Raw genomic sequence first — 22967 nt, forward strand, 5'->3', positions numbered from 1 at the left:
GTTCAGTTTTTCAACAGGTATATAGTGGTATGATTTATAACATCTCACATACAGCAGCTCCAAAGAGTATTTACACACTTAAAGCACAATTAAAAATGCATGGATGCAAAGCATTAGACAACAAAACATCAAAGCAAGCTATATTTTAAAAGAAAAATATTAGAACACACTTTACAAGCAAAACCTTTCACAATTCTTTTTTTGATGATAAAACAATTGATATCCTGTTCAAAATGAAGACAAAAAGTATTAGGACACTTTTGGATGTCCAATGTTAGTGGAATATGCTTATAGTTAATATGATGAACAACACCCGATAAACTGACTTTATCTTTAAAATCACTCAGTTGTTTAATAGTCACTGCAAAAAAATTGTTCAGTAAATGTAGGGAAGAAGTTAGTTTTAAGAAAAGTTCTGGCATCAGTTTGAAGATGCTAATTGCATTCTAACATTTTTAGATGTGACTGAGTGTCCAAATTCCTTTTGGGGCCACTGTATGTATATGATACGTGCAATTTACAAAGATATGAACCATTAAAAAATGTCTGCAGACGTGTCCACATAATTCTCTGGAGAAAACAACCAATGCTTACATTCATTTTAGAGTGTGTAGACAGGGAGGGCACACAATAATGAATAGATCATACATTAGCGTCTAGGGGGTGGCCCTTGACCCCTGCCTGCCCCTGGTTGGCCAGGTAGAGGTCCAGGTCCCCTGGGGCCTGGTGCTCGAGTCACAGGCCCCCGGGCATTAGGATTGGCTGACGCGAGTGACACATCTTTCTGCAGACGCACATCATTTCCAGCTGAGCCTGGTTTCACTTTTGGAGATTTTCCACCCTGGTCATGCCTTTTTTCTACGGCAGAAAGAAACAAATGGAATGAAGGGTGACACCGTTTCACTGAAAGGTTTTATCGTATTTTTGGATAAAGTCTGTAATTCTGTTTAAAACTATTCAAATACATATGACTTACATAGAATTACGCTACCGTTAAAAGGTTTGGGGTCTGTAAGATTTTTAAAAGTTTACCAAAGCCAAAACCAAAGCTGCATTTATTTGATTGAAATACCGTATTTATTTTATATACATTTTAAAATGTAATTTATTCCTGCGATTGCAAAACTGTGTATCCGCAGCCATTACTACAGTCTTCAGTGTCACATGATTCTAATATGCTGCTTTGGTGCTCAATTAACATTTCTATTAATGTCAATGTTGAAAACAGTATTCTTTGAAGAATAAAAAGTGTTAAAACTAATAATTTATTTCAAAATCTTTGAATAGTAGTGTATATTGGAAAACAGCAAATGTTATCTGATAATATGGTACACTTTTTAAAAATAAAGGTTATTTATTGGCATTGATGGTTCTATGAAGAACCTTTAACATTCATAGAACCTTTTCATTGCACAAAGCAAAAGGTTCTTTATTACAGTAGAAACAGTGTCAAGGTTCTGCCCTGTAAGTTCTGTCTGTCTTGTCTTTGTTCAATGTCTCTATGTTAATCTTATGCTTGAACATATGGCTGTGCCTTTGTTTATGTTGCCCATGTTCTCCCCTGGTCCTGCCTCTTTGTTTCTGTTCCCACACCCCTTGTTTAGCTCCTGTCTAGTCCTCGCTTACCTGATAGTGCTCACCTGTTCCTTGGCTGTGTTTAAGTCCAATTTTTGTATGCCCTTCCCTCACTAACTTCCCTCCTTCTCATTCACTTGGATGTACACCTATGCTTACGTTGCAGTGCCCATGTTTGACACGTTTAAATTGAATTCCCTAAGCCCTTGATTACCCAATCTGCTCTGGAGCTGATTTATTATTTACAGTCACCCCCCATCCCCCCTACCCCCTGGTGTTCTATGCACCATTCTATAGGCCTACATGTATGCTTGGGCTGTTAAAAAGATTATAAACAAATATTAAATATGAATATATCTTTATGAACTGTTCACTGAAAGGTTCTTTGGGGAACCAGAATGTTATATTTTTCTTTCTATGGCATGACTGTGAAAACCTCCCTTTTGGAACCTTTTTTTTTTTTTAAAGACCACCAATTGCTTATGTATGATTGTCAGTAACATAACATTCTATGCAATGCACACCTGCATTTTTCTCCGGATGGGCATGGGACGTCTGAGCGTTTTTGGGAAGTAGATCCTCCAGGTCCTTCATCACCTGGTTAGTGCTGTCTTTGTTGTTCCGTCTGTTCTTATCCTCATCTCTTGCCTAAAAATGAACGTTAGAAATGCACACTGGCTAAGTTTTAAAGCACACTTTAAAAAATGTTTTACAAACTGGTGCCATCTAACAAATCTTAGCATGGATTGTTGTGTATCTTTGAACATAAACACTACTAACCATCTGCATTTTCTTTTTTAGCTCCATGTTGGCATTTTGGTAGGCCTGTGACACTGAATTCAGATAGTAAATGGCCAGACTGTAAGAAATAAAAAATACAAATATAAGGATTTTTTATTGTTTTATGTGATCATTGTTTTTAATAATTTCCTTACACCATGAGAAGTACTGCTGCTATAATGAGTCCAGGGTTTGCTAGGTAGCCTAAGATCGTCCCCATAAACGCAGGTAGATCCATATCAATGGTCTCCATAACGATGTCAATCATTTTTGCCTTCCCACTGTGGTAACAGGAAATGAAACAATGAGCATGAGTAAATTTGATAATACTGTAAAACTTAATTTGGGGTATTATGCATTTATGTGTTTGTGTGCATATGAGCTTATGTTTGTGTGTGGTGGGTGTCCTGGTAAAAATTTCTAACAAAATGTCCCCACAAAGACTGCAATATCCGAAGTCCTTGTAGGGACATTTTATGGTCCCCACGAGGAAAACAGCTTATATATCATACAGAATGATATTTTTTGAAAATGTAAAAATGCAGAAAGTTTTCTGAGATGGGTAGGTTTAGGATTAGGGGATAAAATAAGTTTTTTACAGTATGAAAATCATTGACTTATGGAATGTCCCCATAAAACATGGAAACCAAACGTGTGTGTGTGTATGTGTGCTTGTGTGTGTGTGTGCTTGTGTGTGTGTGTGTGTGTGTGTGTGTGTGTGTGTGTGTGTGTGTGTGTGTGTGTGTGTGTGTGTGTGTGTGTGTGTGTGTGAGTGTGTGTGTGTGTGAGTGCATGTGTGTGTGTGTGTGTGTGTGTGTGTGTGTGTGTGTGTGTGTGTGTGTGTGCATACCTGAAGGGTCCACAGTCAAAGGAGGGAGGCAAAGTCATGATGGTGTAAACCACAGGCAGGAGACTCAGAAAGAGAATGAGCAGTAACAGGCCCATGTAGAAGTTATTGGATTTAGAAGCTTTAAAGACCCTCTCGTGTGGGACGTTACAGGCCATTACAGCCCAGCACTGGTAGTACATGGAGCTCAGGAGCCGCAGAACATTGATGCCCACCAGACCAGGAGCATAGAACGCCCCCATCCTGACAAACAACAGACAAATAAATTGATATCTACAGGTACAAAAGAGTATGTGGCTAAATATTGTTTTGGAATATGTCCAGTGTAGAGTTGATAGTAATTGAAATGTCTAAATTGTCTCAAAAAGATGAAAAGCTTCAAAGCATTTTAGAACCTATAGTGTGCAGCCCACAGTCTACATCAGGGTGTTCAATCCTGCTCCTGGAGGGCCACTGTCCAGCAGAGATTAGCTCAAACTTGCCTCAACACACCTACCTGTAAATTTAGTATGCCTAGTAAGACCTTGATTAGCTGGTTCAGACGTTTCATTTGGAGCGGAAGCTGAACACTGCAGGACAGTGGAGGGCCCAGGAGCAGGATTGAACACTCCTGGTTTATTGTATACACCTGATTCATTTAGCTGTTTACAGGGACTAGATCTCAAAGAAACAGGTGTGATTTCTCAGGAAAACTTTTTGGTAACACTTTATTTTACAGTGTCCTTGTTAAAAATGTTACATGTACTTACTGTAGTAATAAGAGTAAATTATGCATAATTACATGCAACTAACCGTACACCACACACTAACCCTAATTATATGGTAAGTACATGTTGTTAATTAATACTACTCAGTACTTGAATGTATAGTTATACACTGTAACAAGGAAACCATAAAGTGTAACCAACTTTTTATGCATTGTAATATCAGTCAGCCTCAAGAACGGTATAACTACACAAGGCTAGCAGTGCACTAATCCAGAAGTTTTTTTAATTTTTTTTTATTTGGGCCATTGCTTATATATTTTTTATGTTGTGTGCTGTTTGTGCATTTGGTCCTACCAGATCATTCCTTGGTTAAATACCAATCCCAGCACATTGCCACTTATATCAAATTCACCATAGGAAGGCTGAAAATGAAAAAGGCTGTTAGTTATCAAAACCTAAAATGGCAGTTTAGGTTGCTGGTGATGAACCTATATAACGGACTCACCCAGCCAGCCTCCAGATCCCAGCACCAGCAGTAGTTCAGGAAACGTACAATCAGCGCTCTCAGGAAGTCACCAATGAGGATGGTCAGATAAGTCACCTGTATATCTGATATGGTCAGCTTCACAAACTCCTAATGGTGGGGTGGGAATGGTTTGATGTACAAATATAAAGCCACAAGAAATGTACAAACAAATGTTTAGATCAGAATATATCATCAATGAATCACAATATACAGTAATTTATATATGATTTCTGCTGGAGGAATTAGATGGACACTTTACTAATCCCACTGCAGTTTCCCAGCAAGGGCCTCTGATGCCATCAGAGGGATCAAGAGGAGGTGGGGTGCCTGTGTAATTTGGGTTGTTGGCCGAGAAGTTTGCATAATACTCCTTAACGAACCAAATGCTGGCATTTTTTATAGAATCCTCTTCTGCAAGCTTGAAGAAAGAAAAAGTTTTGTTCACTTAAAAATCACCGATTCCCAGCTAAATACGGTAAATAAAAAGGGTTATCATCAGAAAACTTACTTTCGAATTGACCTCATCGAACAGAGCAAGCAAAAATGTGTAGAGGTTGCCAAGGAAGAGTGCAAATATACGTCCCAGCTGCCACTTGAGAGCGATACGTGGATGGTATTCTTCCAGCTCTGCGATAGTCTCAAAGAGCATCGGACCCACCAGCCCCAGCAGAGACATGATGATCTCCATCTGAGATACAGATGTTATTGTTATTACATCATCTACAGGGGTTGGACAATGAAACTTAAACACCTGGTTTTAATAATTTATTGGTATCATGTAGGGCCTCCTTTTGTAGCCAATACAACATCAGTTCATCTTTGGAATGACAGATACAAGTCCTGCAGTGGCCAGAGGGATTTTTATCCATTCCTCTTCCAGAACAGTGGCCACGTCACTATGTGATGCTGGTGGAGAAAAACGTTTTCTGACTCGCTCCTCCAAAAGTGGCTCAAAAATATTTAGATCTGGTGACTGTGCAGGCCATGGGAGATGTTCAACTTCACTTTCATGTTCATCAAATTATTGTCACAAGTCTTGCTGTGTGTATTGGTGCATTATCATGCTGATACATGGCACCAACTTCAGGGTACAATGTTTGAACCATTAGGTGCACATGGTCCTCCAGAATGGTTCGGTAGTCCTTGGCAGTGACACACCTATCAAGCACAATAGAGAATGCCATGATATTGCAGCCCAAACCATCAATGATCCACCTCGTGCTTCACTATGGGCAGCAACAGTCCGGGTGTTAAGCCTCTTTGGGGCTTCTCCACACCGTAACTCTCACGGACTCATCAGAGATCAATACATGTTTCACATTGTCCACATCCCAAGATTTGCACTGTTGGCACCATTAAAACTGACATTTGGAATTGGCACGAGTGACCAAAGGTTTGGCTATAGCAGCCCGACCATGAATATTGACTCTGTGGAGCTCCCGTCAAACAGTTTAGGTGGAAACTGGAGAGTCGAGGTGCACATTTAATTTGGCAGTGAGTTGGGCAGCTGTGGTTTTATGTTTTTTGGATACAATCCGTGTTAGTATCTGGACATCCCTTTCAGACAGCTTCTTCTTCCTTCGACAGTTACTCCTGTTGGATGTGGTTCGTCCTACGTGGTGGTATGCCGACATTACCCTGGATACCATAGCTCTCCATACACCAAAAAGACTTGCTTTCCTGGTCACAGATGAGCCAGTGAGACGCACGCCAACAATTTGTCCTCTTTTGAACTCTATGGGCCCTATCTTGCACCCAGTGCAAGTGACTTTGTACACCGACGCATGTATCATTCCTATTTTGCACCCGCGCAAAGCGGACTTTTCCCTCCACAGAAGCACGTCGGTAAGTTAGGAAATACACTTGCGCTCCCGGGGGCGGTTCAGCGCAAAGAGGAGGCGTATTCCGGCGCAAACGTTCCTTCATGCTATTTTGCAGGTTTAGAAAACAATTGCGCCACTAACCAGGAAAAAATAGTTTAAAGTCAGTGGCGCGTTGCGCATGTTATTCATATGCTATTTTAAGGGCGCATGCTTGGCCATAATCAATGTAGCGTGAGCACAACGCGCACTTTGATTCTCTCATCTACACAGAAGCAGCAGTTTTCATTTTTGCAAATCATACAGATAGATAGATAGATAGATAGATAGATAGATAGATAGACAATTTATTATAAAAGCATACATCTAGCTTACACATTTACCCAAATTATCATACGCCTGTTTAACCGAAGTTAATTTGGGTGGGTTTCTCCATTTCAATGTCACTTCTCTGTGTTTTACGGCCGTGACGAGAGCGTTGCTCTCCTTGGCTGTGAACCGCTCCTGGCGCGCGCCTGGCAAATCCGCCGTTACAATAGCAATCCGCTATAGGAAAAGCGCGTCTTCTCTTAAAGGGAATGTGAGATGACGCTCTGATTGGTTTATTTCACGTTACGCCCAAACCACACCTATGAATAATGAAGCTACTTCAGACCAACCCCTTTTAGATTTGCGCCTGGCGCAAGAGTCATTTATCCCGCCGGGAAAATAGCAACAGCGCCGAGACCCGCCCACAAAGTTACTTGCGCTTTGCGCTTGACACTTGCGTTTCAGATCGTTAAAATAGGGCCCTTTGTCTCCCATTATGTTGTGGATTGACATTTTTATTTATGTTCAAATGTGCTATTGCTTTGCTAATTCAAGCTTCACACTCTGCTCATACTGATAGAATGTAATATCAGTAAAGATTGGCCACCAAGTCTCACATATACAGGCGTGAAACACAACATTGGTCAGTGTTTCAGTTTCATTGACCAACCCCTGTATCTTGTTAGTGTACTTAAGACAAGATATTGAATGTGGTTTTGTGCTTATATTTACCTCATTCTTCTCGTACCATGAGAGGTTGTCCATGTTCGCAAACTCTTGGGATCGTTTGACCACAAAGTAGATGAGATAGCCACTTCCACCAAGTGTACAGGTGATGAGAAAGTTGGCTAAGACACGTAAGAATCTCCTCAGATGAATGTTCTCATCCTTTTGGTTCTCCTGCTCATCCACAATGGACTCCTGCAGAACACATTAGAGGTTCCAAACTGAGAAAATCTCATGCAAGACCATTTTGGAGCTACAGAGTGATAAATGAACATTTATTTAAACCATATCACTTGATCTGGCCAGATTATTTGGTCTTACAGAGAGTTGACCACCTCAGATCTCTGAAAAGACAACCAGACCATGAAACAAAAAAAAATGCAGTGGTCAGCACACACACACATCAACACCTACCCAAAACTTCCACATATACACAAAAGCACATACTTTGAAGCTGGTGGTGATGGAGGCGTATTTATTGTCGGCTGTCTCCGCGTTCCCAATAAGATAATCCCAGCTGGTGAACATCTTCCAGGCAAAGGTGAACTCACTGTCTTCTCCATCCCCTCCCCCCACATCTGCGTTTTTAGCCATCCTAACAGCGAGAGTGGACTTTATTCAACACTTGTAAAGAATCCAATCTCGCCGGCAGGATAACAGAAGCGCAATTTCCAGTTGCAATCAAACAACAATCATGTTGGTAATACTCATAGAATGATACTGTGTAGTGTGGTGAACTTTCTTTTTGGCTATCTGGAGAAAATGTTTCGTATTTAGGTGAAGTGGTTATTTTTTAATGTTAAATATGTCTTCCATTCCCCAGAAGGTTTACTGCCCATGTTCACTAAAAATATTACAATACATGAAAGGATCAATAAAAAATGGTGCCGTTTCTTAATTTGAAGCGGTGGAAGGGAAGATTATCATTAATTTCAGTAAGTTCATTGAAAGCAACCATGACATGACATGAGGGTGAGGAAATGTAAAAAAAAAAGTGTAGTTCCTCAATTGCAACTTTTTGTCATAACTTTTTTCTTATATTTGCGCCATTACTTTGTGCAGCTGAATTTATATCTCACAACTACATCTGTATTTATTTTATATCTCACAAAGCATATGTCATGATTGTGACTTTACTGCTAACAATACTGACAATACTGACTGCAATTCACAATTGCCTTATTTTTTTGTTTCTGACATGGGAAACATTCTTGCATATTTCTTTGACAAGTCTCAAGCTTCTCCCTGTTATAGTAATGCTAAATGTCGATCTTTGCATCTGCAGAAATTTTTTTTGAATGCATGTGTAAAATGCACATGTAAAGCAGATTGTATACAGATAAACATTCAGAAAATTCAAAATTGAAATGTTTTGCAGCCATTTTCTGTGACTTTGCAAGACCTCTGATTCATTAACTGGTATAATAACTAACATTATAGGTAAATAACTAGAAGAGTGACAAAGTGCAGTAAACGGTACAACTATCTCTGCTACAAAACAGTGTGATTATGATTACCATAATAAAATGATAACAAACACCAGTTTGCAGTATCAAGCAGCAAAACAGACTGTGTTTTTTTGTTTTTTTTTACAATTTCACTAGTGCTAAAATTAAACACTTTACCTTTAAATTGGGAGTTTTTTTTGTTTTTGTTTTTTTTCAGCATTAGCTGTCTAATCTGACAACACGATCTTTTTTTAAACCATTTTAGATGTACAATTAAAGACAATTCACTAGATTCTGTACAACCTTTTGCCATCTACAAAGAACAATAATACTTTTTAAAGAATTTTTTTTTGTTGGTATAGGCATACACATTCACAGTCATATGTACTTCTCAAGAACATTTCATGTCATTGCTACAACATCTAGCAATGAATGAAAGAGGGACTCACGTTCGGATCACAACCATGAGACTATACCCGAAGGACCCAATGCCCACCAAGAGGTAGGACAGAGGGAGACGAAACTTCAGGAAGCCAATGGTTCTCTGGTTATTATAGTAGCCATAGAAAAGTACTGAGTACTTGCAGTAACCCTGTCAAAGAGAAGGCATCAAAAAGTGTTATTGATAACCATACATTTATATTATGGTAATAAGAAATGTGACAAACACTGCGTAACTGTCTAATTCCATGACACAATTTTCAAAGAAAATATGTACAGGGGGGGTCAAAAATCTGAGACTGTTTTAATAATCTGGGGTTTTTAAATCTAATTTAAACCTGTAAATAAACAGAAAAATTAAAATGATGCAAAATTAATGAAACTTTTTAGATTCCGTTGTAGCACAAGATATTCATTCTCAAATCATACTGGAGAACATGATCATTAGGTTTTACATGACCTTGTGGAGTTCTTGTTGCTGTTATCCAAAGGGTGACATAAAATACTAAGCCGTTCTGAAATTCATGTTTATTTTCAACTTTCACTCTAAATGTTTTCTGAAAATTTTATTTAAAATGCAAAATAGACCTTTTCACTAGTGGTCTCAAACTTTCGGACCCCATTGTATACATGTATCATGATCTTACATTGAAATCCGTGAGAACAGAATAGTCCATAGCAGTGGCTTGCTCTGGTCTCGGCACAGTTTTCCGAGGAATGGACCCATATGGAAGTCCCATGAGAACCTTGCGGATAATTCCATTTGTTTAAATCATTTGTGAAGGACAGCAGCCATTTTTTGTAGATAGAAATATTAGAAAGATACTTTATTGATCTCCGGTAAGCCAAATTTAAAGCGAAAGAGCATCATTATATACTTATGCAGGTAAAACACAACATAATGGATAAAACACTGACCTCTGGTATCACAACCAGGCCAAAAGTCAAGCCAAAGAGGACCAAGTTCATACCGTACATCCAACGGAGGAAAATAAAGTATGAAGCAACTGAGGAGCCAAAGTGACCTGCAAATGGATGAAACATCGCCAAGGCTCAGAATAAGGAACTTTTAGTTGAGTCCCTTTTTTTTTTTTTACTTGCAAGATAAATTCAAATAAATGAATATGGCTCAATTTCTAATTCGGTCAAAGAAATAATTTTCTATCATCAGTAAGACAGCTGAAATGATACGCACCATTCCTGTATGTAAAGTGAATGGGAGGGGATCATTAGTACTTACTCTCAACTTCCTTTATTTTCCGCTCCCATGGGATGCACGATGTCCTAAAATTTTCAAAATCTCTTTGAAACTTTATCCATTTCTGTATGATGAGGCACAAAGCAAACAGGGAATGTTAGGAGGCTGCAGGTAACTAGATATTTATGTTTTTCAAGAAAATGTTATTGGCGTTTGCATACAGTATACACGTTGCCACCGTGAGTTTTGCAATGTGGTTGCTAAGGTATTCAGGTTTTGTTTTAACCCCTTGCTTTGTTGTTGCTAGGGAGTTCTGGGTGATTACTAGGGCATTGCTAGGTGTTTTCTTACTGGCTCTAGAGTAAAAAGTCCACACCAAAATCTCTATCTGACATTCTGGTCTGATCTCTCTTAAAATAGGAATGTTTTATTTTCAGCAACAGTCATAGTGATGCATAAAGTGAAGATGTTCATATTCCTACCTTCATCATCATCACTTTGTAGGCATACAGCTTCCTGCCTTTTCCTTTGCCCAATGCACCTTCAAATTTATCCACAAACTGCTGAGCCTCTCTACAAACACAAGGAGAACATGGGATTGTTAAAAGGAGGAGATTAAACTTTACTTTACTGTAACAGAACGGTGGTTCACAGAAATCGCACAATGAAGGAATCTCAGAATTTGTAGGAGAAAATGCAAACCACATAAACTGAAACGAAACAGTGAGTACTTATACACAGGATTAACAAGGGAACACAGGTGAACGAAATCAGTAATGAAGGCGACAAACAAGGAGAACTTAGTAGTAACTATAGAAACTAATACTGCACAGGAAACAAAGGAACATTAACAAAAACATAATGAAACATTACATAACACTGACACTTAACTGGATCACTGTATTAATCAATAAGCTTCAAGGACTATAACTATCTATTTTTAACATTAAGCTAAAATACACAAAAGAAACATATATGATGTGGATGTCAAGGCCTAATAAAGAAATAAACCCACTTAAACTAATAAAAGGGATACTCCACCCCAAATTGAAAATTCCATCATCATTTACCTTCATGTTATTTAAAAAATGTGTGACTTTCTTTCTTCTGGGGAACATAAGTTAGGAAATGCTGACAGAATGTTCATTCTTTGGAGTTTTGGAGTTTGTTTATTTATTTTTCATATTATAGGGATATTTAGTATCCCTTTAAGTTACATCAGTAACTATATCTTTTAGTGGAAGAATTAACTTAACAAACCAATTAACTCTGGTCATTTTTGACCGTTTAGTTTTTTTACTTTATTGGAATGCTACGAAACTTGGTAAAGGTTTTGGCTCTTGCTATGTGAACACACAGACCCACACAAAAATCATGGACATTATTCAAAAAGGTTGAATGGGAGAAAAATGTAATCTAGTGGAAACGTTTGGTACTGCTCCCAATCAAAATCTTACTGAATGCTCATTTCTTGGAGCACAACTTGTATATTTGCTCTGATTTTCTCATAGTTTTAGAGTAAAACATGTTTTGGAAAATATATTTTTCAGGTCCATGCTCAAAAAGTGGTTAACATGTAATAAATAGATCATAACTATTCCATAAATATAAGTTAGTACCATAAAATCCCCTAAATATATGAATTGTTTTATAAAAACAATAAGACCTTGCTGTATGGTGAATTTAGTCACGTCTTAATGGGGTGTCTTGAAGCTCATTGATTCATTATAACATTTTTTTGCATTACATTTAAGATTTCTCAGTACTTGAGGACTTTAAGTCGTCTTTTCATTCGCCAGGGCTTGTTCCTGATGTTTGCTATCAGCTTCTTCTTCTCCTCCACCTCCTCCATCAGTTTGGCCATTTCTCCTTCAGACATGGACTCCTCCTCTTCATCTGATTTGGAATCATCACCACTAAGACATAGAACATGATGTGATCGAGTGCTTCATTCATAAAAATGAGATGTTTTGTCTTTCATGAACTTCAAAAGTGTTGTTTAAGGCTGCAATACACACCATGAATTGTGTACAGATTTTTGCCCACATTTTCGGTCTGGATGATTCAACATTAAATCTGAAAGTCTGCTAGTGTGTAATGCCTTAGTTGTTTAGTGTATAACCATTACAAAATCTGCAAGGGTATAACGCCTAGTGTTTGTAAAAATTGTGTAGTGTATTCCAGCCTTTAAGGCTTAAAACAACAAAATATCATTTTAAAGATAGATTTTATAAGGATAAGAATTATAAAAGATAGTATAGATTGGTAACCCTTAATTTTAATATGTTTTTACTATAGTTGTGTTTCTGTCTGACGCCTGGTTCACACAGGACGCGGAAGCGGCGCGGAACGGAACGGAAAATCACGCGCGGTCCGGTGCCTGCCTGTTCACACCAGACGCGTATTCTTCGCGGAGGTCGACAAGCGCTTCTGCTCAGTTGTTGTTTATTCAGAGCTATTTTTTACATCATGGATAAGTAAATAACCTCATAAAATGAATACACCATGTTTCTGTAACCAAGAAGTTTGTACACTTCTTTTATTAATCCGTTGTCGAGACACACACGCAGCCAGAGAGAGAATATGGTAGACAGTAGTAGTGTAGATATACCGTTGAAATATACATCCTCTCTTCAAATTTATTAAATCTATTTTCCTCTTCCTGTTTCCCAGTGCGAGTAGACAGGAGGAGAGCCCTTGCCCTATATCTATTGCTTCGCAGTTGTCACTCGCGGTATTTTAATTTGAAAATTGCTTATATTTTGACAATTGACCGGATTGTCTCGTGTTTCTTGGTGTGACTTCCTGCCGGAATTGACGGATCACTCGCGGCTCGCGCAAAAAATAGACCAGACGCCGAAACTGGCGCTTCACGGAGCGGGCCGGCCGCGGCGCTCCGCGTCTGGTGTGAACGACACCATAGGTTAACATGGGCGCCGAAAGGAAGCGGCCTCCGTTCCGCGCCGCTTCCGCGTCGCTTCTGCGTCCGGTGTGAACCAGGCCTGACCCCTCATTTACACTGAGGCACTGCACACCAGGAGCATTTCAGAAGCGGAGCGACTGGATGCGCGAGACCACGTGATTTGCCTGTCCGACGTGGTTTTTCTTGATTTTTGAGTTTCTACCATACAGTCTATGGTTTCTACCAAGGATATTGGTGTGTAATACGTTTGGGAGTTTGCACAGGGTGTTTATTTTGAATTTGACAATGTTTTTTTTACTTTTATTTTGTATTCCCGGTGCGACTTGGACGCGCGTCCGTCAAAAATCCGTCAAAAGACTAGGCGCCTATATTTAGCGAAGCGGCGCGGAGAGCCGCTTCAGGGAAGCTTCTGAAACGCACCGCGTCGCGGCCGGTGTAAACACAAGCATTGACTAGAATGGGCGCGATCAGCTCCGGTAGTCGTGTCGCAGCCGTAATGCGCCGCAGATGTGTGCAGTGTAAATGAGGGGTGAGTCTTGTTTTCAATAGTCACATGTCTTCTTTAGTTTTTTTCCCACCACTCATTTGTTTCCACGGTAACCTTCATTAGTTCATCTGTCACACCTGTTTCCTCGTTAGTCTCGTCAGCTGTGTCTCGTTTCCCTGATCTGTTTCCCTATGTATTTGAGCCCTGTGTGTTGCTTTGTTCATTGTCTGATCTATGTTGTATTAAGTGTGTGTGAACCTTCTGCCTGTCTTTGATGTACCTGTATGATTTATATTGTGAGAAAAAGTTTGCATTGGAACTTTTGATTCTTCTTCTTCTTCTGCCTGCACCACAACCACACCGTGACAGAAGATCGGACCGCCCAAAATAGACGATAGGGTTAAAATTATTGTCACGGCTCAGGAGAGCCAAAACTTTTTTTCATTTACTAAGGACTTTTGCTGCCTTGCCGTCACCAGCGCACTTGACGATGAGAGCCTGAGTCCTCATCTTCAGCCAAGATGGCTGCCAACACCACACCACCTGAGCCCTCAGCCAAGATGGCCACCACCTCACCGTTGAGCCCTCAGCTAAGATGGCCACCGCCTTGCTGCCTGATGCTGCGTTCTCACCACATGCGAATTGAGTGTCAAATTCGCGTCTATCGCGTCTAGTTGGATGCTTGAACATTTTGAATCCACTCGTGCATCCAAAGCGAATTGGACGCACGTATATAGCGAGCGTTTGAAGTGAAATAGACGTGCGTTCGAGGCGAAATTCTTCTTGTGGTAGGGGCAAGTGCTAGGCGGTTGTCTGTTTGCAAGATGGCTGATGTTGATCGAGCATTCAATCGAGAGAGTCACCGCTCGTATTTGCTCTGGAGAGCAGAACAGCGGCGTAGGGGTCATCATTGCCATATTTGGATCCACCAGACCCTCCGGAGGCGTGCCCAGTTTGGCGAGTTTCACCACTTGCTTGCTGCGCCTGGATGATGGTCGCTTTCAGCGGTACTTCCGCCTGTCCCGTGCCCAGTTTGATGACCTGTTGTCCCGCATCGGAGCGACGATCACCCTCGCCCTCATCCATGTAATCTGTAATTTTTTTTTGTTTTGATGATAAAAGGAGCCAGCCTCCAAAAGTAAGACCTGTTCCTGCCCCAAGGACTGTCTATATTCACAGAACCGAGCCTGAATCTGTCCCCCGCCTGAGCCTGTTCCCGTGCCTGAACCTGAATCTGTTCCCGAGCCTGAATCTGTTCCAGAACCTGAGCCTGTTTCTGAACTCCCACCCAGCCTCCCTCTCCCGCCTCCTCCTATCATCCATCTCTCATCCCTGCCTCCACTGCTTCCTGTCAGCCCCCGACCTCCGTGACCAAGACTCCACTTCGGCCTATCGGTCCATTAGCTCCACCTTGGCTCCTACCTCCCTCATCTCCAGCGTGGCCCATCATTCCACCAACTGCGTCGGGCTCCCTCGTCCCCCTAGCTCCGCCTTGGTCATTCGTCAGCCTGCCCTCGCCTCAGGACTTTACTCCTCTGGCTTCGCCTCGTCCCTTCGTCCCTCTGGCTCCGTTGGGCTCCTCACTCCCTCCGGCTCCATCGAGGCCTTCTGGATCCCGGCCTGCGCCTCGGTTGCCAGTGCCGTCGGCATCGCCATGTCCCTCGGAATCCTCAGCATCGCCCTGGCTCATCGGCTCTCCGGCTCCATCCGTGTATCCTCTTCCACCAGCCTCGCCTCCGTCAGTCGGGCCCCCTGGAGTCATCTGCCCTTTCGCCACCGTGGCTCCTCCCTCCGTCGTCTCCGCCATGGCCGCCTGAAGGGTCGTCTCCGCCATGGCCGCCTGAAGGGTTGTCTCCGCCCTTGCTGCCTGCACTGCTCTTGCCGCCTGCACAGCCTGCTCCGCCCTGGCCTCCTGCACCGTCTGCTCCGCCCTTGTCCCTCCTGCCTTCTGTCTGCCCTTCACCTGCTCGTCGTCTTCCTCCTGAGCGCCCTCCCTCCACAGTTGGTCTTCGGGGAGGGAGAGGCACTGTCACAGTTGTGTTTCTGTGACAGCCCTGTGAAGTGCCTTGTTCATTGTCCGATCTACGTCGTAGTAAGTGTGTGTGAACCTTTTGCCAATCTTCGATGTACCTGTATGATTTTATTGTGAATAAAAGTTTGCATTGGAACTTTTGATTCTTCTTCGTCTTCTGCCTGCACCATACTGTGACACTATAGTAATAACATTAAATTATGCAAAATTACAAGCACTAAACCAAACCCTAACCCTAAACGTATAGTAATATTGGTTACACTTTAATTTACAGTGTCCTTGTTACACATTGTACATGTAATTACTACAGTAAATCATTCATAGTTACATGCAACTAACCATAAACCAAAGCCTTACCCTAATTATACAGTGCGTGCAGAATTATTAGGCATGCTGATTTTCTGATCATATTTTTTTTCCAGGTACATTTGACCAATTCCAAACCACATTTGGAACAAAAATGATTAAATCCCCATGAGAAGGATGCAATACTATAAATTCCAGTTAAGGCATGCCCATTGGAAAATTAAATACTCATTGGGTCAGACAAAAACAGGTGGAGAAGAAAAGACACATGTTAACTGCAAAATAATAAAGAATTAATGTAAAGAATTAATGTGAAGAATTAAGTGTGAAACCATCAGGAACCCTTAAGTCTCCAGCGCCACCATTTTCCAGAACTGCAACCTACCTGGAGTCTCCAGTGTAAGGTGTCAAGGTCTCTCAGAGACTTAGATTAGGTAAAGAATCTTAAAAAATTACCCTAATAAGAATCACATGCTGAGGTGTAGTAAAATACATGAAGACTCTTTTTTTTTTTATATAGGCTTTATAGACAGACAGATTGAGAGTGACTCTTGAAGGACCAGCACCACATCCTCTTCTACCTCTATTTGAAGAATTCATCTTCCAGAATCTGACAGTAAGTTTTGGGAGTTAATTTTTTGTCCATCTCTGCAAAGCAGACTTCAGGGCAGGAAATGGACTAAAAATAAACTCCCAAAACTTATTAAAATGTATTCTGGAAGATGAATTCTTCACTTCAGCTTGTGATTCTTATTAAGTGGGGGTCATTTTTTAGGATTCTTTCTCTAACCTAAGTCTCTGAGATCCTGATATCTTGCACTTCTGGAGACTCCAGGTAGGTTGCAGTTCTGGAAAATGGTGGCGCTGGAGACTGAAGGGTTCCTGATGGTTTCACACTTAATTCTTCACCTTCATTTAAAAATTATTTTGCCTTTTCTTCTCAACCTGTTTTTGTCTGACCCTGCTGACCCAATGAGTATTTCACTTTCCAACGGTCATGCCTTTATTTCTAGTATTTCATTAGTATTGCATCCTTCTCATGGGGATTTAATCATTTTTGACTTTTATGTCTGAGTTAAATCTCTTTTTTGGCTTATTTTATCTGTAAAAGAAAACTTCCCTAATAATTATGCACACCTGAATATAAGGCGTTTTTCATTTCCAGCCTTCATGAACAATTATATATCACTTATAAATGATTGAATACAAAATTAATAGTAGTTATTATGATTAATGTGGTTTGGAATTGGTAAAATGTGCCTGGAAAACAAATATGATCAGAATATCAATGTGCCAAATAATTCTGCATGCACTGTATAGTAAGTACATGTTGTTAACTAATATTAGTGCATACTTACCTGTATAATTACACTGTAACAAGGGCACCTTCAAATAAAGTGTAACCATAAAGAAATCTTTTAGTACTTATTTGTGTAATTACTCTAACAAGGACATATGAAAAGTAAAGTGCAAAATATTTTTTTTTTAGAAAAAACAAGACAAAAATTTAGATTAGTTAAAATCTAACCCCACCACCACCACCACCACCACCCCACCATCCCACCATCACCACCCCACCATACACACACACACACTTTGTAAATGTTCCTACACCCACAAGACAAACCAAAATATTGGGCGTATATGGTTAGAAGTCGATAATGGAGATTAATGGCATGAGCTCTAGTACACGTGTGTGTCTAGAGTGTATGGGGAGACATAGTATTAAAAATGCAATGGCTTTAAATAGTTAAAATGATACTGTCGCGGTTATAGGGAGAGGCTCGGATACTTGACCATATGTTTTCTAACAACACTTACCACTTTTATAAATAATACGGAAATATGGCATGTAAATTACACCTTAAAAATAGCAACATTTCACTAGAACTTTTGGGATGGACTGTAAAAGAGAACATTTAAGTTGGCCTATCTATAACTGGAATTAAAGAGTTTTGTCTTATATACAGTGATCTCTTGGTGTAGGTGTTGTGACTCGTGAGCAGTTAATGAAGTCAATTAATTATCATTTAATTATCCAATTCTATCGCGTTACCACTTGTGTCAGCATACCTACTGTTCTTTTTCTTCTTTTCATCTTTGTCACTGTCTTTGTCATTGTCCTTGTCTTTTCCTTTCCCCTTATCTTTCTGTTTTTTGTTTCCACCTCTCTTGCTTTTTCTGCCGGACTTCTCGTTTTCCCCATCTCCCCCACTTTCTCGCACTTTTCCTCTTCTCCTGTTCCCAGCACATCTCCTCTGTGGAATATCATCATCGCTGTCTTCCTCATCTGCCTGTGCAGCTTTCTTTTTCTTGGCTGCTCGACGACCTCTGGGGGGTTCATCATCCTCATCTTCATCCTCACCATCCTCACTGGTGACTGCTTTGCCCCGTTTACCGGCTGCGTTTTTTTTAGCACCTTTGCCTTTAGCTTTTTTGTCCTCTGAGAAAAAGAGAACACAATTGTATTGTCATGAAAATGCATAAAAACAATACATTCTTGCTGAGTAACAAAAGATAAACACAGATTGTTACAAATTCTGAAAGAAAAATAGTGAGGTTTGCCCCTTCAAAACTTGCTGTCACTAGTCACTATATGTAGAAATGTGTAGTTGCTGAGTATTTTCTAGGTTATGAGCAACAGAAATATTATGTTAGCCTTATACATCAACATTCTTAAAAAAGAAAAAGAAAGGAGAAAATAAGGAAAAACAATTTCTTACCTTCAGCACTCTCCACTTCTCCATCAATATCTATTCCCACTACCAAAAAAATAAATAAAAATTATGAGTAGCTCCCTAAATGCAGAATGTACTACTAAAATACAAAAATATTAAATACTAAAATGTATTACTAAAATAATGGTCATTAGGGTTTAATGTAGCTATTAAACTATTATACATTGGAAATAAAAGGTACAACTCACCATCTTCCAGTTTTCTTGCTGTATCACTTTTCTTTGGCATTTTACTGCCCTTCTAATCTCTATTAGCCTCTGAATTATTTCCCTTGCATCTGTGGTCTAACAAATTACCGCACAGGTGTGCAGCTGCTCTCGAGTAACTGACTCCCTATTGCCATAGCAACGCCACGTGACCTCACCTGTGCGCTTGATATTAGTATGTTAAATGAGCTGGAACAGTTGTCTGGTCGATTTGAGTTCAGATTAAATCTTTTAGAGAGAAAAAAAAAAATATTTAAGACAAAGGAATTTATACAAAGCACAAACACAGCTCAATATTAAAATGATCTGAGAACTTACATGAAGTAAAACAAATCTAGCCTTTCAGAAGCGTTTAAATTCCATCAATGTTTAAAGGAACAATCAAAAAGTATTCTGGATGACCCGCAGGACGGTGCGCCACATCCATTTAAACTGTTTGATGCACTCTCACTCATTGGGACACATGACACCTAACGCTGCTGTCACAAGAAGAGCTTCCTTAAAGATTTAATGAAGGTTTAGGTTTTCCTTCAAAGACAATTAAACACATTTCACACTATGTTAAGTTTTGCACTTCTGTTTTAGCATGCACATTCTTTAAAAGTGCTGTGTTTGAGAATCTACAACAAGAATTATTATTATTATTAACTGTCAGCAGTTGTCACAGTATAGAGAGATTCAGCCTGCAAAGATTTTGATAGCAGAAGGTATCTTGACCAGTGTGTACTGCATGTAGACATATAGTAAACACACTTAAATATACAGACACTCAAGCACACGGTGAAACTCTAAGCAGACAAACAGATATATGTGATCTCCTGTCTCGTCTGCACATATGACACCTGGTAGATGACACTGCATCTCAGTTTTCAAGTCCGAGTCATTACATGTTCATTAGTGTGAAGCTGCAAAAACATACAATGTGTGCACATGTGCATAGCACTATCTATCTATCTATCTATCTATCTATCTATCTATCTATCTATCTATCTATCTATCTATCTATCTATCTATCTATCTATCTATCTATCTATCTATCTATCTATCTATCTATCTATCTAATAAAATCATTTGATAATCATATTCAAATCATGTATCAAATATGAATAAATGGTTTTGTCGCCAAAAATACACATATAAGTCCTATACATAATTAACAGCTTATAATAATTAATATTGATGAGCAAAGCCATTGCCTTGAGCAAATAAGCGGCTGCTTATATAATATCGGTGATGCCGACTTACAACACACCAAGTTATAGGTTACATATGAGGTTACATACAGGTTACTGTAAAATCTGAACATGTGCAGATGTTATTTTATCCTACCCATAAATTCTAATTTTGTTGTTGTAACCTACTTCAATCAGTTTTATGTAACATAAAATAAGGGAATGCTGTTTTAACTTACTGTAATTGAGTTACTGTAACAAATGTCCACTGAAAGCAAGTTTGTAGAGAACCCAAGTGCAGTTTATTTATAAAACGTGATCAAACATAAAACAAAGGCATGACATTGCATGAACGATGAACTCAAAACATAAACATGGACATGACGCTTACCACAGTGGTTACAGGGTAATAATACTTAAAAAGTAGACGTGGCAAACATGAGGGCTTAAATACATACAAGATTAATGACAAGACAAGGGACACTTGTGAACAATGAAACAATGAACCAATGACAACATGACACATAAGACAAAGGAACACATGGCAGGATCACACGACTAACAAAGGGAATCACATGACAAGACATGAAACATGAACCAAAACAAAACGTGACATATCCCCCCCTCTAAGGGTGTCTCCCGACGCCCAACATAAAACCAAAACAAGACATTGAAAGTTCAGCGGAGGCGGTCTTGAGAGAGGGATGGCGGGCCAGGCCCATGCAGGGGAACAGGATTAAGACCATGGCATGGCGGGCCTGGGCAGTGTAGCATGGGAGGACCTTGGCCGTGGAGCGTGGGCGGACCTGGGCCATGGAGCGTGGGAGGACCTTGGCCGTGGAGCGCATAGACATGTATAGAAAGGCTAGATAGCTTACCGGCGCTGAGAGCCAATGGGACCCGACGACGTCACACGGCGGCCATCTTAGGACAGGACCGCTCGTCCAGTTATAACATTAAAGTCTATTGTGCATGTAGTGCTGAAATAACTATATTTTGCTAAATTTTCAACCGATTTTCAAACGGCTTGGTGTGTCATAAACGTCAGGGATGCGGCTATTTAACTGCATACTTGTGAAAAATTATAGCCACAAACGGCATCAGCACAAATCATAGCCACGTTAATAAGGTTTGTAATAAACCAAACCGTTTGTAAATCCGTCAAGAATTCAGCAAGTTACGAGCATTTTAGTTGGCGTATGTCACTCATCTTCCGTCCACAGCAGCAGGGAGCAGCAGCGCAGTCTCCTGACCTAAGATGGCCGCCAAGTGACGACACAGCTGACTCCGCCTTGAGCCATCTAGCCTTTCTATACATGTCTATGGTGGAGCGTGTGGACCGGCAGTGCAGGAAGCCAGGGCGGAGCTGGCCAGAGAGGTGCGGCCTCAGTGGCCCTAACAAACAACCCATTGCCTCCTCCCCCCAACATTTTCTGAAGCTGGAGTCCTCTCTGGACACTGGTCAGGGGCTGAGGGCTCTGGTGTGGCGGCGGCCATCTTGGGACGTGACGCTGAAACGGCGGCGGCTATCTTGGGACGTGATTCAGGACTCACGTGCTGGAGCCGATGTGTGTGCTGCCCACACACACAAAATAGTTGTGGCCACTATGATCACTCTTTTTTTGCGTTTACCATTGTGCTGAAGAGTAGCGCATGTGCTTAGGCTGTGGGCACTTTCATGCTCAGTACTGATACCTGCCTTACCTTAGTGGTTCATACATAACGATGAACAATGTTGATCCAAATAAACTGATTTATTGTGAATAAACTAAATTAAATGTGTGTAAAAATGTCTTGACTTAAATAAATTAAGGGTAATGAATTATTTTATTTTTTTAGTGTATTTACATCAAGGTGGAAAAGGACTTTCATCATATAAAACAAAAAAGATTATTTTAAACTTATGTATCCAGTACCTAGCTGGAGAAATCAGGTTATATCTACTGACAGTTAAAACCTTGTTTTGTTTTTTCAGGTTGGTTGAATTCAGGTATAATCAGTAAATCTAAACAAAACCAGTGAAGATGTTACCACATGAAGTAAATTTTCTAAGTTGAACTGACTAAACATTTTTTTCAGTGTAGTGCTCTTCATTAAGATATACAAATAACACTTTAGAATTACTTTGATATCAATGACAAACCTGGCTGTAAAATTAGGTAGGGAAGATTCTGGGACTTAGGCTATAGCGCTGGACTCTGGTTTATGATAAACATTTTGTAAGCTGAACACATCAGACACATATTTTATCCACTCAATAGTCTACAATATAATAGCCATATAAACGTAGCGTAGCCTAATAATAAAACATAGTGGGATATTCAGTGATATTGGTGTTACATGATGAGGAAGCAATTTGACAACAATGCAGTAAATGATTTAGGTGCATCAAGCGGGCTCGTTAAGATACCAGCAGACAAGCTAATCTAGCACAAATTAGTGCATAAAAGGTCACCAAAATGAAGTATTTGAACCTCATAATTAAATACAAAAGGAGGAGAACAACTGCAAAAAGGTCCACTTTTTGAAAAAAAAAAAGAACCCACCCTTTCAATAGGCTGGCTACGGACCTGTACTTTAGTACACACGACAAACGTATAGAATGTCATGTAGGCCTAGTATTTATTGCGTCCCATTGTTGTATTGCGTCAACATTGAATGTTGCAAGTTGTGTAGGAATTCCAGTGAAATGACTAACAAATAAAACAAATATAAAACAATCACAA

At 40.1% G+C, this 22967-nt stretch overlaps 2 protein-coding genes across 2 annotated transcripts in view; both read right to left on the reverse strand.

Moving 5' to 3' along the window:
• LOC309499941 (annexin A1-like) overlaps positions 1 to 22967 on the reverse strand; it is a 95555-nt gene that overhangs the window by 16216 nt on the left and 56372 nt on the right. The gene's annotated exons all lie outside the window — the stretch shown is intronic.
• tmc2a (transmembrane channel-like 2a) lies at positions 54 to 19458 on the reverse strand. Its single transcript, XM_082171405.1, has 21 exons — positions 19388 to 19458; positions 19052 to 19297; positions 18849 to 18887; positions 18199 to 18568; positions 12144 to 12293; positions 10860 to 10950; positions 10420 to 10501; positions 10098 to 10204; positions 9827 to 9925; positions 9188 to 9330; positions 7738 to 7885; positions 7297 to 7485; positions 4944 to 5123; positions 4695 to 4853; positions 4415 to 4543; positions 4264 to 4331; positions 3206 to 3445; positions 2511 to 2636; positions 2356 to 2434; positions 2100 to 2223; positions 54 to 858 (listed from the first exon to the last, which is right to left on the reverse strand). The coding sequence occupies exons 2-21, from the start codon at positions 19089 to 19091 to the stop codon at positions 650 to 652; spliced, it is 2772 nt and encodes a 923-aa protein (XP_082027531.1). The 5' UTR covers positions 19092 to 19297; positions 19388 to 19458; the 3' UTR covers positions 54 to 649.

The sequence above is a fragment of the Leuciscus leuciscus genome (genome assembly GCF_965113295.1).
Source record: "Leuciscus leuciscus genome assembly, chromosome: 5".
NCBI classification, from domain to species: domain Eukaryota; kingdom Metazoa; phylum Chordata; class Actinopteri; order Cypriniformes; family Leuciscidae; genus Leuciscus; species Leuciscus leuciscus.

What these genes read in the sequence shown, in the direction of transcription:
- tmc2a (XM_082171405.1), bottom strand. Translation starts at nt 19,091, where the DNA reads ATGCCAAAGAAAAGTGATACAGCAAGAAAACTGGAAGATG. An exon ending in GAAAATAAAGGAAGTTGAGA is followed by an intron (nt 10,205 to 10,419) that starts GTAAGTACTAAT and finishes ATCCATTTGCAG; the next exon opens with GTCACTTTGGCTCCTCAGTT. An exon ending in TCGATGAGGTCAATTCGAAA is followed by an intron (nt 4,854 to 4,943) that starts GTAAGTTTTCTG and finishes TCTTTCTTCAAG; the next exon opens with CTTGCAGAAGAGGATTCTAT.